The sequence below is a fragment of the Nyctereutes procyonoides genome, unplaced genomic scaffold (genome assembly GCF_905146905.1).
Source record: "Nyctereutes procyonoides isolate TBG_1078 unplaced genomic scaffold, NYPRO_anot_genome, whole genome shotgun sequence".
Taxonomy (NCBI): domain Eukaryota; kingdom Metazoa; phylum Chordata; class Mammalia; order Carnivora; family Canidae; genus Nyctereutes; species Nyctereutes procyonoides.
This window is the reverse complement of record NW_026575114.1, coordinates 1,432,824-1,448,162: the sequence shown is the minus strand read 5'-3', so window position 1 is coordinate 1,448,162 and position 15,339 is coordinate 1,432,824. Positions and strand designations below refer to the sequence as shown.

The 15,339-nt window shown below is 48.3% G+C and overlaps 1 protein-coding gene across 1 annotated transcript; it reads right to left on the bottom strand.

Moving 5' to 3' along the window:
* Positions 1-3,727: 3,727 nt before the first annotated feature.
* PRSS38 (serine protease 38) lies at positions 3,728-13,470 on the bottom strand. The gene is made up of 6 exons (XM_055333723.1): positions 13,398-13,470; positions 12,796-12,990; positions 12,213-12,375; positions 11,431-11,702; positions 4,419-4,561; positions 3,728-3,982 (listed from the first exon to the last, which is right to left on the bottom strand). Exons 1-6 carry the CDS (start codon positions 13,468-13,470, stop codon positions 3,728-3,730), a joined length of 1,101 nt encoding a protein of 366 aa, XP_055189698.1.
* Between the last annotated feature and the right edge of the window lie 1,869 nt (positions 13,471-15,339).

Sequence of the window (15,339 nt, the reverse complement as noted above, 5' to 3'; positions counted from 1 at the left end):
TGCTGTGCAGAAGCTTTTTATCTTGATGAAGTACCAATAATTCATTTTTGCTTTTGTTTCTCTTGCATTCATGGATGTATCTTACGAGAACCAGGAGTTGGTTCTTTGAAAGATTTAATAAGATAGATAAGCCTTTGCCAGCCTGGGGCAGCCCGGTTGGCTCAGTGGTTTAGTATCGCCTCCAGCCCAGGGCTTGATCCTGGAGACCCAGGGTTGAGTCCTGCGTCAGGCTCCCTGCATGGAGCCTGCTTCTCCCTCTGCCTGTATCTCTCTCTCTCTCTCTCATTCTCTCTCTCTTTCTGTGTGTGTGTCTGATGAATAAATAAATAATATTAAAAAAAAACCATTAGCCAGCCTTATTAAAAAGAAGATAGAAAGACTCAAATTAATAAAATCATGAATGAGAAAGGAGATATCACCAACAATACCGAGGAAATACAAACAATTTTAAAAATTTATTATGAGCAGCTATTGGCCAATAATTTAGGCAATATAGAAGAAAAGGACGCAGTTCTGGAAAACCACAAACTACCAAAAGTGGAGCAGGAAAAATAGAAAACCTGAACAGGCCGATAACCAGGGAGGAAATTGAAGCAGTCATCCAAAACTTCCCAAGACACAAAAGTCCAGGGCCAGATGGCTTCTCAGGGGAATTATATCAAACGTCTAAAGGAGAAACCATAATACTTCTTCTACTAACGCTGTTTGGAAAGATAGAAAGGGATGGAGTACTTCCAAATTCATTTTATGAGGCCAGCATCACCTTAATTCCAAAACCAGAAAAAGACCCCACCAAAAAGGAGAATTATAGACCAATATCCCTGATGAACACAGATGTAAAAATTCTCAACAAGATATAGCCAATAGGCTCCAACAATACATTAAGAAGATTATTCACCATGATCCAGTGGGATTTATCCCTGGGATGCAAGGCTGGTTCAACCCTTGTAAAACAATCAATGTGATAGATCATATCAACAAGACAAAAAACAACAACCATAGGATCCTCTCAATAGATGCAGAGAAAGCATTTGACGAAATACAGCATCCATTCCTGATCAAAACTCTTCAGTGTAGGGATAGAGGGAACATTCCTCAGCATTTTGAAAGCCACCTATGAAAAGCCCACAACAAATATCATTCTCAATGGGGAAACACTGGGATCAGGAACAAGACAGGGATGTCCACTCTCACCACTGCTATTCAACATAGTACTGGAAGTCCTAGCCTCAGCAATCAGACAACAAAAAGACATTAAAGGCATTCAAATTGGCAAAGAAGAAGTCAAACTCTCCCTCTTCGCCAATGACATGATACTTTACATAGACTCCACCCCAAGATTGCTAGAATTCGTACAGCAATTTGGCAGTGTGGCAGGATACAAAATCAATGCCCAGAAGTCAGTGGCATTTCTAGACACTAACAATGAGACTGAAGAAAGAGAAATTAAGGAGTCAATCCCATTTACAATTGCACCCAAAAGCATAAGATACCTAGGAATAAACCTAACCAAAGAGGTAAAAGATCTATCCCCAAAAACTACAGAACACTTCGGAAAGCAATTGAGGAAGACACAAAGAGATGGAAAAATATTTCATGCTCATGTATGGAAGAATTAATATTTTGAAAATGTCAGTGTTACCCTGGGCACTTTACACATTTAATGCAATCCCTATCAAAATACCATGGACTTTCTTCAGAGAGTTGGAACAAATTATTTTAAGATTTGTGTGGAATCAGAAAAGACCCCGAATAGCCAGGGGAATATTAAAAAAGAAAACCATAGCTGGGGGCCTCACAATGCCAGATTTCAGGTTGTACTACAAAGCTGTGGTCATCAAGACAGTGTGGTACTGGCACAAAAACAGACACATAGATCAATGGAACAGGATCTATGAAGAGAATCCAGGAGAATCCAGAAGTGGACCCTCAAGTTTATGGTCAACTAATATTCGACAAAGCAGAAAAGACTATCCACTGGAAAAAAGACAGTCTCTTCAATTAATGGTGCTGGGAAAATTGGACATCCACATGCAGAAGAATGAAACTAGACCACTCTCTTGCACCATACACAAAGATAAACTCAAGATGGATGAAAGATCTAAATGTGAGACAAGATTCCATCAAAATCCTAGAGGAGAACACAAGCAACACCCTTTTTGAACATGGCCACAGCAACTATTTAAAATTTTTTTTCACAGCCAACTATTTGTATATGTTTTTATTGGAGTTCAATTTGCCAACATATAGCACAACACCCAGTGCTCATCCCATCAAGTGCCATCCCCAGTGCCGGTCACCCAGTCATCCCGTCCCTCCACCCACCTCCCCCCTCCACCACCCCATTTGTTTTCCAGAGTTAGTAGTCTCCCATGTTTTGTCACCCTCACTGATATTTCCCACTCATTTTCTTTCCCTTCCCCTTTATTCCCTTTCACTATTATTTATATTCCCCAAATGAATGAGACCATATAATGTTTGTCCTTCTCTGGTTGACTTACTTCACTCATCATAATACCCTCCAGTTCTAACTATGATGGTGGGTATTTGTCGTTTCTAATGGCTGAGTAATATTCCATTGTATACATAAACCACATCTTCTTTATCCATTCATCTTTTGATGGAAACTGAGGCTCCTTCAACAGTTTGGCTATTGCGGACATTGTTGCTATAAACATTGGGGTGCATGTGTCCCGGTGTTTCACTGCATTACAGATGCTATCTTAAGAGAAGTTTGGATTCTGTCTGCCAGTCCTTCACCGGGGTTTCTGCACATTGGGTGCTTGTGGGTGTCAGATGTGTTCACACACATGCCGCTGGTGTGAATGTGGGAGCCCCTGCCTGGGCTGCATGTAGGGTGGCCCTGCAGCAGAAGGGTTGACGGGCTCCCAGGGAAACCATCTGAACCAGGGCTTCTACTGGGAGCAGAGGTTCTTTCTGGAATGTCTGCGTTTCTCCTCAGGCCTCTGGCCTGTGTAAACCTTCCAGCTCTGTGGGGGTGGTTCTCCTAAAAAGTGAAACTTCATGTTACATTTATTTACATAGAATTATACAATATACAATATACAATATTTCTGAAATTGTGTTTAATAGATAAATTTCCCTTGTCATTTCTTGTCTTGTGTACTTTTGGTCTCATATCTTCATTAGATTAGTGATTTCTTGTTTTTTGATTTTTTTAAACCAGATTTTGAGAATGTTGGTATTTTCCTGGCATTTGGCACATGGACTTTTGCTTTCATCTTCTTAGTTCTTTCTGTGTGTGCACTTTCAGCTCACATCTTCCAATCTTCATGGTGGAATTCTAGGCACTTACAAAATCTTGGGTATTGGCGGGTCTGACCAGGTGAGACAATGGCCCTCCATCTGCCAGGCTTTAGTTGCCCCTGGACGCCAGCACTTGTGTGGCCGTCCCCTCTGGATGGCCAGCTGGGTCTATGCTTCTCACCCCGACATGGCCACCAAGCACTGATGGATACGCTCTGTCTCCGTGAGGGATCCTGTGCTCTGGGTGGACAGATGACACAGGATTTCTGGAATGCTCGCTTGGTAAACCTTTAATATCTTACCGAATCCAGCCCGGAGCACTGAGCCAAGGTGTTCTGCCCTTCTGTGGGGAGACCCGGCCCCATATCAGGGCCTGGCTGGTGCCCCTCGCCTTGCTCAGCTGTGTGTGGAAACCTGAGAGGCTGAGCTGGACGGGGGCAGAGGTTGCAGGCTGCAGCCCTCACAAGGTTGACAGGACAGCCAGCATGGTCACAGGGATGCTGATGGTGGCCCCCAGCATGGGGGAGAGGGCCGGGAGCGGCTGAGAAGGTGGGGGTGTGTTCTTTATGTGATAATGGATCCATTTTGAGAAATAGGAGACCCGAGTGTAAACCGCAGGGTACATAGGGTATGTACAACCGCGGCCCCAGCTCACTATTCCAACCTGCAACCAGGTACGGTTGAGTTCACAGACGAGTGGACCCCCAGAGTCACCCTGGAAGAGAAAAGGGGTTTCCTGTGAGTGGGGCATCTGGGTCTGCAGCTTCCTCTACGAGGGGACTCAGGGCACCCCACCCACTCAGCCCCACCTCGCCAGGACCGAAGCTCTGCTGCAGGTGGAATGTCCTGCCAGCAGAGGGTGGGTGGCACCCATTCCAGGGCCGACAGAAAGCAGATGAGGCCCCTGGGCAGATGTGCAGCCCTGCACTGTTCCAGCAGCATGGGGGCCCAGAGGGCACTGGGCATTGTCTGCGGCCTCACAAGCCATCCTAGGCTCTCCCACCTGGCTGAAGGCCTTGTGGTGATGTGCTTCTGAGCCCTGTAGGGGATGGGCCATCTGGGACTAACACCCACCCAGAGTGCCCCCTGGCTCAAAGGAGAGACACATCTGAGAGCCCCAGGCTCAGCCAGGGCCCCTCAGTGGGATGCACCTCGCACACCGTCTTGACATTCCTGATGTCCCCAGCACACAGCATGTCCAACATAATATACGACAGTTGTCCGTAGAGCAGCTGGCACAGTGGCAATGAGATGAGAGGCATCTGCGCCTCCTGCAGGTGGTCTGTGACATAGCCTGTTGGGAAGGAGTGTAGACCCGGTGAGAGGACCCCAGGGCGCCTCTGCTCACCCTGCGGCTCCTCCCTTGCTCCTGCCCTCCACACAGCTCTGTCTGCACTGGGGCATCAGACGTCGGTCAGCGAGTGTGACTACACGTGACACGTGATTCTTCCTATGGGAGCCAAAGAGCCATCCTCTCCCGCTGCTACTGCAGGAGCCCCTGTCAGCAGACGGGCACAGGCACTGGTTCCAGAACCCCATGCTTTCCTGGCCAGTTTGCACGTGAGCCCCCGGCTCTGGGCCCGGCTCCAGCTGGACAGGAGCTGTTTGCACAGACTGCTTATTTGGGGGAAGGCATGGCACCTCCCCAAGGGGCTCCCAGGGAGTCGGTTTTGGAGTTAACGGATGTGGACCTGGAGGAGAGACACCAGAAAGCAGAGGCCAGCAGTGTTAGTGGTTGCTGCTGGCTGCGCTGACAGGGTGGTGTCACGAGAGGAGCCTCAGGAGAGGTGGATGGTGCAAATGGGAATGGATTATCAGTGGAGAGAGCACTACTGGAAGAGGCTGCTGTGATGAGTACTAGGGAACGCTTGGCCCTCCAGGCCCATTAACCACCTGCCTGGGGCCTACACCTGCCCCCTTTCCACGTGGAATAACCGGGAGTGTGCTCTTTCCTGCCACAAATACTGGCTGACATGTCTGCACAGGGGCAGCAGGCAGTGGGGCTGTAATCTGGGGAATGGAGGCAAGGCCTGGGGTACCCCATCCCTCTGTAGGGACACTTCCCAGGCCATAGCATGAGGAGGCCCACAGGCAGCTGGACCCCCAGGGGGACACCAGAAGAAGGACCTTCCAGAGAAGAGGTGAGGGCCCCGGTGCCCTCAGGCTGCTGCTGGGCCCTGAGCCATGCATGCAGAGGGTAGAATCCAATGGGGTGGGCAGAGGGTGCCAGCATGGACCCCACAGCCCCCTGATCTCACAGGGGCCTGGGATGTTGAGTTCCCAGGACAATGGTGCACATAGAGCACAGGCGGCATTCACTCCCCATTGTGCACACACAGCTGCCAGCGCCCCATAGAGCCCGGTGGACAGGGGACGGAGAGATGAGCCTGGATCAACTGCTCTGCTTCTGGTAGAGTGCACGGGAAGGTAGATGTGTGTGGGGCGAGGTCACAACGATTCCAATGACTTCCATAGGAGCGGCTAGGGTGCTAGCTCAGAATGCTGGGAAACCAGGTGAGAGGTTTGTATGCACTGGTAGGTCTGTGTCCTGAGCATCCACTGGGAGCCCACGAGACAACAGCAGAGGCAGGGGAGGGGTCAGAGTGAGAGCCCCTCGATGTGAGGGTCCAGGGGACAGCCAGCTGTTGCCACAGAGCCACAAAAGTACAGCCTGCTTCTTCCTCCCACAGAACAGGAGCCTTCTGCCGGCTTGGAGGGCAACAGGCATTTTTGCCCCAGGATGCAGCATGGAGCGCGGCTGCCCCCGACGTGGCAGGTGGTGTGCAGGCCTGTCTCCAGTGGGGCCCGTGGCATGTCCTGAGACCAGGGCTGGACCAGGGGCACTCAGGCTCCTGCCCCCCCAACACCAGCCTAGCAGCAATGCCAAGAACAGCCGTTTCCCTCCGCAGCCAGGCAAGAACGTGCTGCGGGTGTGCAGAATTGCTGCGGGGAAAGGTGTAGCAGGGACAGAGAATGCCCATTGGCCAGCAGCCCCCATGAGGCTCCTGGGCCTCTGGTGTATGAAAGCAGCCAAACACCAGGAGGGCCCACGAGCGAGCTCAAACTTCTTACCAGACTCCAGGCCACTAATGATGCCACGTCCCACCAGTGGAGGTCAAGTTTGGGGCGCACAGGCTTTAGTCCTAAATGTCCTCCTGTAATGTTTGGCATTCAACAAAAATGTAATAGACACACAAGCATGCACACACTTACATATGAACTCACACATGCATGCATGCACACACGTGTGCAGACTCACACACACCAGCTCCTATGTACACATGCATGTATTCACACTCACCAGCCCACATGCATGCACGTGTACACATAAGCATACCTATACCCGCATGCACATGCATGCACACATGTGCACACATTCACAGCCCCCCAAATGTGCACACACACATACTAGCCCATATATTCACATACATGTGTACACACATATTCACACCCAGCACCCACATGAATGTGTACACACATACACACCACCACATGCACACGCTTATGTGTGCACATGTACATAGACACCATGCATGTGCATACCCACCACCCCACACACATGTGCACACATGTACTCACACTCACATGCACCCATGGCCATCCCCACCCACCATGCTCACACATCCTTGTGTTAGAATCACATTGTTGAAAGCGGGAAGTGTGAATCTGTCCAGCTTTGGTCTTCTTTCCCAAGACAGTTCTCACTATTCCAATTCCATACTAACTTGAGAGTCAGCTTCTCCGTTTCTGCAGAAAAGCCAGTGGCTGTGATGGAGGTTGCACTGATGTGCAGGTCACGCTGGTGCAGTAGACCTCTTCCAGCCCACAAACATGAGCTGCCTAAACATTTATTGAAGTTTTAAAAAATCTCTCTGGGTGATGTTTCGTAGTGTTTGACTTACAGGTCTTTCCCTTCCTCAGGTGACCTTACGCATAGGTCGCTTTTCTTTTGCATGATGCAGAATTGCATCCTTAATGTCTCTTTGTGATCCTTCCCTGAAGGTGTGTAGAAACCCAGCTGATTTCCATGTGTTCAATCTTGTACCCTGCATCTTTGCTGAAACTGTTTCTTGTCTGTAGCAATTGGTTTTGTGTGTTTTTAGGATTCTTTGGAATGTTCCATATGTATGATTATGTCATCTGTGCAGAGAGATAGCTTTTATTTCATTTCCAACTGGGGTGACTTTTATTTCTTCTTCTTCTTCCTAATTTAACTGTCTGGAGCCTCTGGTACAACACAAAGTACCAGTGGAGAGAGTGGGATTCCTATCCTGTTCCTGGGTTTTCAGTTAGCTGCCCCATCTTCCTCCACTGAGTACAGTGTGAGCTGTGGGTTGTTCGTAATGCTCTGAGTCATGCCGAGGACATACACTCTATTCCTAGTTTTCTTTTTTTTAAAATTTTTATTTATTTATGATAGTCACACAGAGAGAGAGAGAGAGGCAGAGACACAGGCAGAGGGAGAAGCAGGCTCCATGCACCGGGAGCCCGACGTGGGATTCGATCCCAGGTCTCCAGGATCACGCCCTGGGCTAAAGGCAGGCGCTAAACCGCTGCGCCACCCAGGGATCCCTATTCCTAGTTTTCTGACAGTGGATCCTGTCAGATGCTTTCTCCGCATTGCTCAAGATGAACATGTGGGTTTCCTCCTTTACTCTTCTAGTGTGGTGTGTCACCCTGGTTAATGCTTGTACATTGAATGGCCTCTGTCCTCCTGGGACACATAGCACTTCATCAGAGTGTATCATTATTTAATGTGCTGTTGAATTCAGTTTGCTAGTGTTTTGTTGAGGATTTTTACATTATGTTCATGAGGGATAGTGTCTGTAACTTTCTTTTCTTGTGCTTTCTTGTCTGGCTTTGGTATCAGTGTTGTGTTGGCTCCATAGAATTAGGGGAATTGTGTCCCCCCTTCTTTTTCAAAGAGTTTGAGAAGAATTGATGTTAATTTTCTTTAAATGTTTGGTAGTATTAATCAAGGAAGAAGCCATCTTGTCCTGCATTTTTATTGTTGAGACGTTTTTGAATACTGAATCACTTATTCAGTATTTTGATTTCTTCTGGAGTCAGTTTTGGTAATTTGAGTGTTGCCAGGAATTTTTCTATTTCATGTGGGTTATCAAATTTGTTGGCATAGTTATCTGTAGTTTTCTCTTGTGACTCTTTTATTTCCATGATGTCAACAGTGATGTTCTCAGTTTCATTTTTGTAGTCAGTCTGGCTAAAGGTTTTTTTTTTTTTTTTTCCTGGCTAAAGGTTTGTAACTTTTATTGATCTTTTCATGTAACTGTTGACTCACTGACTCTTTCTTTATTTCTTTTTTTTTTTTTTTTGTGCTCTGGTTCTTGTTATTTTGTTCCTTCTGCTAGCTTTGGGTTTAGTTTGTTCTTCTTTCTATAGTTCCTTAAGTCATAAGGTCAAGTTACTTATTTGAAGTATATCTTCTTTTAATAAATGTAGGTATTTATAAAAGAATAAATGCTACAGCTATAGTTTTTCCCCTTAGCACTGCTTTTGTTGCATCTCTTAAATTTGGTATGTTGTCTTTCCTTTCTCTTTCTTTTCTTTTTCTTTTCTCTTATCCCCAAGTATTTTATGATTTCCCTGGTGATTTTTTTTCCTTTGATCCATTGGTTATTTAAATGCGTTATTTACTTTCAACGATTTTGTGAGTTTTTGTTTTCTATTATTTTCTTGAAGGTTTTATTTGTTTATTGGAGAAAGAGACAGAGATAGAGCGAGCACAAGCAGGGGGAGTGGCAGGCAGAGGGAGAAGCAGACTTCCCGCTGAGCAGGGGTCCCGATGTGGGACTCAATCCCAGGACCCTGGGATCATGGCTGAGCTGAAGGCAGACGCTTAGTTAAGCGTCTGACTGAGCCACCCAGGTGCCCTGTTTTCTTTATATTATTGATTTGTTTCATCCTTTTTAAAAATATATTTTATTTATTTATTCATGAGAGACAGAGAGAAGAGAGGCAGAGACAGAGGCAGAGGGAGAAGCAGGCTCCATGCAGGGAGCCCGATGCGGCACTCAATCTTGGGACCCCAGGACCCCAGGACCACACCCAAGCTGAAGGCAAACGCTCAACCGCCAAACCACCCAGGCATCCCGATCTTTGTTTTATTCTGTTGTGGTCAGAGAAGATATTTTGTATAATATCTACCTTTTAAAATCTACTGAGACTTCATTTGTGTACTAACATGGGGTCTATCCTAAAAAACATCCAAAGTACACTTGAGAACATGTGTGCAGCTATTGCAGGGTAGGTGTCTGTGCATGTCTGTCAGAGCTGGTTGGTGTGCTGTGCTGTTTAAGTCCTCAATCTCCTTACTTATCTTCAGTCCATTCCTGAGAGAGGCATACTGAAGTCCCCAACCACTATCGTGGAGCTGCGTATTTCTCCTTTTAGTTCTGCCATTTGTTGTTTCATATATTTTGATGGTTTGTCATTAGGTGTGTGTTTATAATTTTTATATCTTCTTGCTGTATTGGACCTTTTATTAATCCATAATGTGATTTTTTGTCTTTTATAATCTTTTTTGTTTTAGGGTCTATTTTACCTGATATTATTCGTATAGCCACTTTGTTCTCTTTTGGTCACTATTTACATGGACATCTTTTTCTGTCCTTCCATTTTCAACTTATTGGTGCCTTTACATCTCAAGTGAGTCTCATCACAAAGTTGGATCATGTATTTTTATCCTTTCTTTTAATTTCTGTCTTTTGATTGGAGAGTTTAATCCATTTACATTTATAGCAATCGTTGATAAGGAGACGTACTTCTGTTACTTCTGGTGCTGCTTCTTTTCTTTATGTACTATAGCTTTTTGTCCCTCATTTCCTGCATTTCCATCTTCTTTGGTGTTTAAATGATTTTTTTTGTAGTGAAATGTTTATTTTTATTATTTTTTAAAGATTTATTTATTTATTTATTTATTTATTCATGATAGACATAGAGAGAGAAAGAGGCAGAGACACAGGAGGAGGGAGAAGCAGGCTCCATGCCGGGAGCCCGACGCGGGACTCGATCCCGGGACTCCAGTATCGCACCCTGGGCCAAAGGCAGGTGCCAAACTGCTGAGCCACCCAGGGATCCCTGTAGTGAAATGTTTAAATTCCTTCTTCATTTCATTTTGTGTATATTCTATAGCTATTTTCTTTGTTACTGTGGACATTATTTCAAACATCCTGAAGTTTATAAGTTCTCTTTTGAATTTATAGCATCCTAACCTCAATAACATTTTTTCTTTTTTTATTTACATTTTTTAACTTAAATTCAATTTGCCACCATATAGTATAACACCCAGTGCTCATTCCATCAATTACATTTTTTAATTAAGTAAATCAGACATTAACCTGATATAAGATATCATATAAGAAAGGTATAACCTTTCTTAACCTGGTATAAGCTATCAAGCTAAAGTCTCCAGGCCAGGCCACAAACTTATAGTAAATCATTAGAAGCATTTTCATTACAATAGAAAGCAGGAAAGGAAACCTAGCATCATTTCTAATTGGAGGTTCAACTACTGCAATAACACCCTATATATATATATATATGATATATATATCATATATATATAGGAAAGGAAGTGATGAAACAGTCTTTATTTGAAGGAAATATGATTTTTAAATCAAAAAATCAATTGACAAGCTATTAAAAGTGAAGTCTATAAGGTGGCTGCAAAGATCAATATGCAAAAATCAACAACTATGACTGATCAGCAAATACAATTAAAAAGAACGTTTTCAATAACTAAAAATTCTAAGGTACTAGGTATAAACCTAGAAAGAAAATATGAGGTCATTATGTAGAGAACTAGAATAACAAATCGATTTTTAAAATCAGTTTAACAAGGTTTCCCATTTGAATTCAGAATCTTAAAGGAAACTCTGTTTTGAAATTTGTGCTCTTAGTACTCTAAATATTAATTCTACACTCAGAACAAATGTAACTGCTTCTCTGTGTACAATGAAGATAGCCAGGGACAAAACAACACTGCATGCTGACAAAGAAACTGATGGTTACTGATGGGTGGGGATTCCAGTCTCCAGATCCCTGCACCCCCATAACTGACATAATTCTTCCTTCCCTGTAGTGACATAGAGCCATCATCCTATGCAAGCTCCAACAAAGGAACTGACCCCTTAACTCTCTTACCTTGTGGGGAGATGAGTCCCCATCCTGTAGCCCAGCAAGTAACATTATGAAGGTTCACATCTGGGGGTGCGATGCAAACAGGGAGCACAGAGTCAGAAAACACAATGCGAGATTTCAGCTGCACCAGGGCGATGTCACCTCCAACAGGGTGGTACAGTTGGTATGTAGGGTGCACGATCACCTTGTTCACCTCAAACCACTGGGTGTGATTGCTGGCAAACCTGAGGTCCACCATGCCGACATACATGTCAAAAGCCACAATGTTCTTATCCCTGTGGGGACACAGAACGAAGACACAGTGACTTGAGCATCTTGCACGTGGGAAGCAAGGGCACTGTCCATTCACAGGCCTAGGGAGGACTGGAGCATGGCGGCCTCAGTCTCCAGGCTCTCAGCCAGGATATGGAAAAGCAAGTTCCTTGCAGCACACAGAACCTGGTTGTTTGGTGGAATTGCTCCCAAAGAAGTCCTGACATAGGCCAATGGAGGATTCAGAGACTCATCCTGACCTGCTGGTCACCAGCAGCCCAGGATGGTGAACCTGTCAGGTGAGCTGCCCCTAAGGCAGGTCCTTCCTTACTTCTTGTCCTATGATATATCTCAAGGAATCCATGGCCCTGAGGAGCCCTTGGCCCTATCCAAGGAGCAGCTGCAGTGGAAGGAGCTATGTCTGGACCCCATTCTCTTCCCCATCTCTGACAAGTCACAGCTGATGCAGCCTGCGTGGTCCATCCAGCGGCCCTGGGCCTCCAAGGACATGGCATCTGGCCCTGCCCACTCACCTATCGAAGCAGTGGGCTGCCGACAGGATCCAGTACTCACTGATGATGGAACCTCCACAGACGTGGAAGCCTCTGTAGTGCACGCTCACCTGCCATGGCCACTTCCTCTCCAGGACATCCACGCCCCCCACAATCTTCCCCTGTATGTAACGGCGACCACAGGCTGAGGAGAAAGCAACAGAGCCTGTGAGGAGCAGCAGTGGCAAGGTGGGCAGGGCACAGACATAGAGTAGTGGGGAGGTGTTGGGAAGGGGAGGTCCAGCAAAGGGGGGAGGAAGGGAGGGCAGAGGAGTGTGGGAGAGGGGCGGAAAGGGGAGGGGAGGGGAGGAGGGGAGGGGAGGGGAGGGGAGGGGAGGGGGGAGAGGCAGGAAAGGGGAAGGCAGAAGGGAGGGGAGGGGAGGGGAGAGGGGCTGAGGAGGGGAGGGTGAGGACTGGAGAGGGTTGGGGAGGGGAGGGGAGAGGGCGGCAGGGCAGGGGAGGGCAGGGGAGGGCAGGGGAGGGCAGGCGCAGGTCTCTACCGCGGGGAGAAGGAAGCCCCGGGCTCGCCACCAGGACTTTGGCCCCGGGCCGGGACGGGTCCTACCCACGTTCACGTTCAAGGCAACGACCTTGCTCAGGGGGCGTCCGTGGGCCCCGGGGGCAGCCTGGGCAGGAGGCAGGAGGAGCAGGAGCAGAAGCAGGCGGGGGGCCGCCGGCGGGGATGCTCCGAGCGGGATGCGTGGGTCACGCAGCAGGGCAGCCATGAGGGGGAGGGTCCTGGGGAGCGAGCCCGCGGGACCTGGGGTGGCGCGGATGTGTGACGCCACCAACTTGCGACACCAGCGACGCGCGTGACGGCGCCAAGGTGCGACGTCGCAGGGCACGCGATGGCCCCAGGTGCTCTGCGGGCGACGACACCAAAGAGCACCTGAGGAAACCCCAACCACCCATCTGGGCAACTTCATCGCGTACACCTGGCGGTGGCCCCTGCCCCCCCGCCCCCCCCCCCGCCCTGGCGCCCCAGAGTCCCCAGGGAGCTCACAGCCTCCTGTTCCCCAGCACAGAGCTGGCTTCGTGGTCTCCTGGTGCCCTCCCTCCCCAACCGGCCCCTCGGGGCTCCTCCCTCCCCGGTGGACGCCCCTCCTGGACCCCTCGCTTCCGACCCCCCCATCTCAGGGGTCCCTTAGAATGCACGCCCTGGCTCACTTGCGTGGGTTGTGGTTCCCACAGCAGGGCTATTCTGGCCTGTCCGCTTGTTTCCCAGACGACAGGACGCCATCGGGTCTCCTGAGCGGAGGCTTGGGATGGGAAGGAGTGCCTCCTGCTCCTGCTGCTGCTCCTGCTGCTGCTGCTGCTGCTGCTGCTGCTCCTGCTCCTGCTGCTGCTCCTGCTGCTGCTGCTGCTGCTGCTGCTCCTGCTGCTGCTGCTGCTGCTGCTGCTCCTGCTCTGCTCTGCTCCTGCTGCTGCTCCTGCTCCTGCTCCTGCTCCTGCTGCTGCTGCTCCTGCTGCTGCTCCTGCTCCTGCTCCTGCTGTGCTCCTGCTCCTGCTCCTGCTGCTGCTGCTCCTGCTCCTGCTCCTGCTGCTGCTCCTGCTCCTGCTCTGCTGTGCTCCTGCTCCTGCTCCTGCTGCTGCTGCTCCTGCTGCTGCTCCTGCTCCTGCTCCTGTTCCTGCTCCTGCTGCTGCTCCTGCTCCTGCTCCTGCTCCGGCCTCGCCATGTGCAGCTTCCCGAGGGTCCTTCCTGCCTTCCTGCCGGAGGGTGTGCAACCATAGCTTCTCAACCAGGAGTGACATTCCTGGGGCACATTTGGGCATGTCTGGATACACTGTTGATCACCGTTGTGGGCGTGTGATGCTGGCATCCAGTGGGTTGTTCAGGGATGCTGCGAAACATCCTATCATTCTCAGGTCGCCCTTCCAGATCCAAATGTCGATAAGGCTGACGTTGAGATGTCTTGGTCTGCAGGCTCCCCAGGGACTGCTGTCCCGTGGGGTGAGGCTGAAAGTTGACCTTCTATGGGTGCACTCAGCGTCTGCAGCACCTGCTGGGAGACAGAGGGTGCAGCGAGTCTCATGTTTGCCTCGAGAATAGACAAGATGGTTAGAAGGTTTCCATCGCGTTGGGCCACTCTTTCCTGTGGCTTTAGTGCAGGCTATTGCGTGTGTTGGTGTTTCTGGTTGCAGGCTTCTACACCCAGCTTGGACACATGGTAGGAAGGAACAGCCCAGGGAGCTCCCCAAGGGGCGGTTGTTCAAATCCTGTGGTGCCTGTCTAGTCTATGTGTCTACTCTGCACAGTCCTGTGATGTGACTCGTGTTGTGGTGAGTAGTGGCAGGAACAGAATGCAATGTGTTCATCATTCTTGTCTGAACCTGAAGGAACTTCTCCCAGCTGAGTTGGTTTCTTCCAAACTGCTATTTTCACTTGATGGATTTGGTGTTTAATTTCTGTGTTTGAGGCTTTCCTTTGATGTCTGCTATTCTTTTGTCTTCCAACTGAAATTAAGACTGCTGGAGTGAAAAGTGATTGGAAACTCTGGGGTGTGGGCAGTGCTGGGTGAGTCATGGGAGCAACTGATGTCACTACCTTCAGGACATTCCTCTAAGCTTGTCCGCTTCTCCAGATGACCCCAAGTTCCTTCCTGAATGTCAGGGATCTTACGCAGGTTCTGACAGCTCAAGTAGAGGTTGTTGTATCTTAACATTCCGCATTAAGTATATATATCATCTCCTAACCGAATTTTAGCATCCAGGGCCCTAAATTGTGGATTGCCTGTGTTACTCTGAAAGAAAACAGAACTCCAGATTTCTGCAATAGTCCATGAGGCCCATTAGCCCAGAGGTATGGAGTGGGGTGAAGACTTAGGGATGTGGCTGCTTCTCAGTTACTGCCCGACATTCCTGGGTTTGCCATTTCCTTCCACAGTCACATCTAGACACACTGCTTCTTGTTGAGGATTCTTTATTGTAGATCAGGATGTTTTCCACTTTCTGTTAGGTCAGGTATTACTTATAGATCTGCCATCCACCTGATCAAAACCTTTTTTTTTACTAAGATATAATTTATACACAGTAAAATTGATCCAGTCATGAAAGTTTTGACAAATGCTTGCAGTCATGTTGCCACCACAATCAAGCCATAGAAGAGTTC

Coding starts and splice junctions, on each gene's coding strand:
- PRSS38 (XM_055333723.1), bottom strand. CDS start 13,470: ATGGCGTCCTGTCGTCTGGGAAACAAGCGGACAGGCCAGAATAGCCCT. Junction 11,703..12,212: donor GCAGCCCACTGCTTCGATAG/GTGAGTGGGCAG, acceptor GTGTCCCCACAG/GGATAAGAACATTGTGGCTT. Junction 4,562..11,430: donor GGGACTCATCTCCCCACAAG/GTAAGAGAGTTA, acceptor CCTTCCCAACAG/GCTATGTCACAGACCACCTG.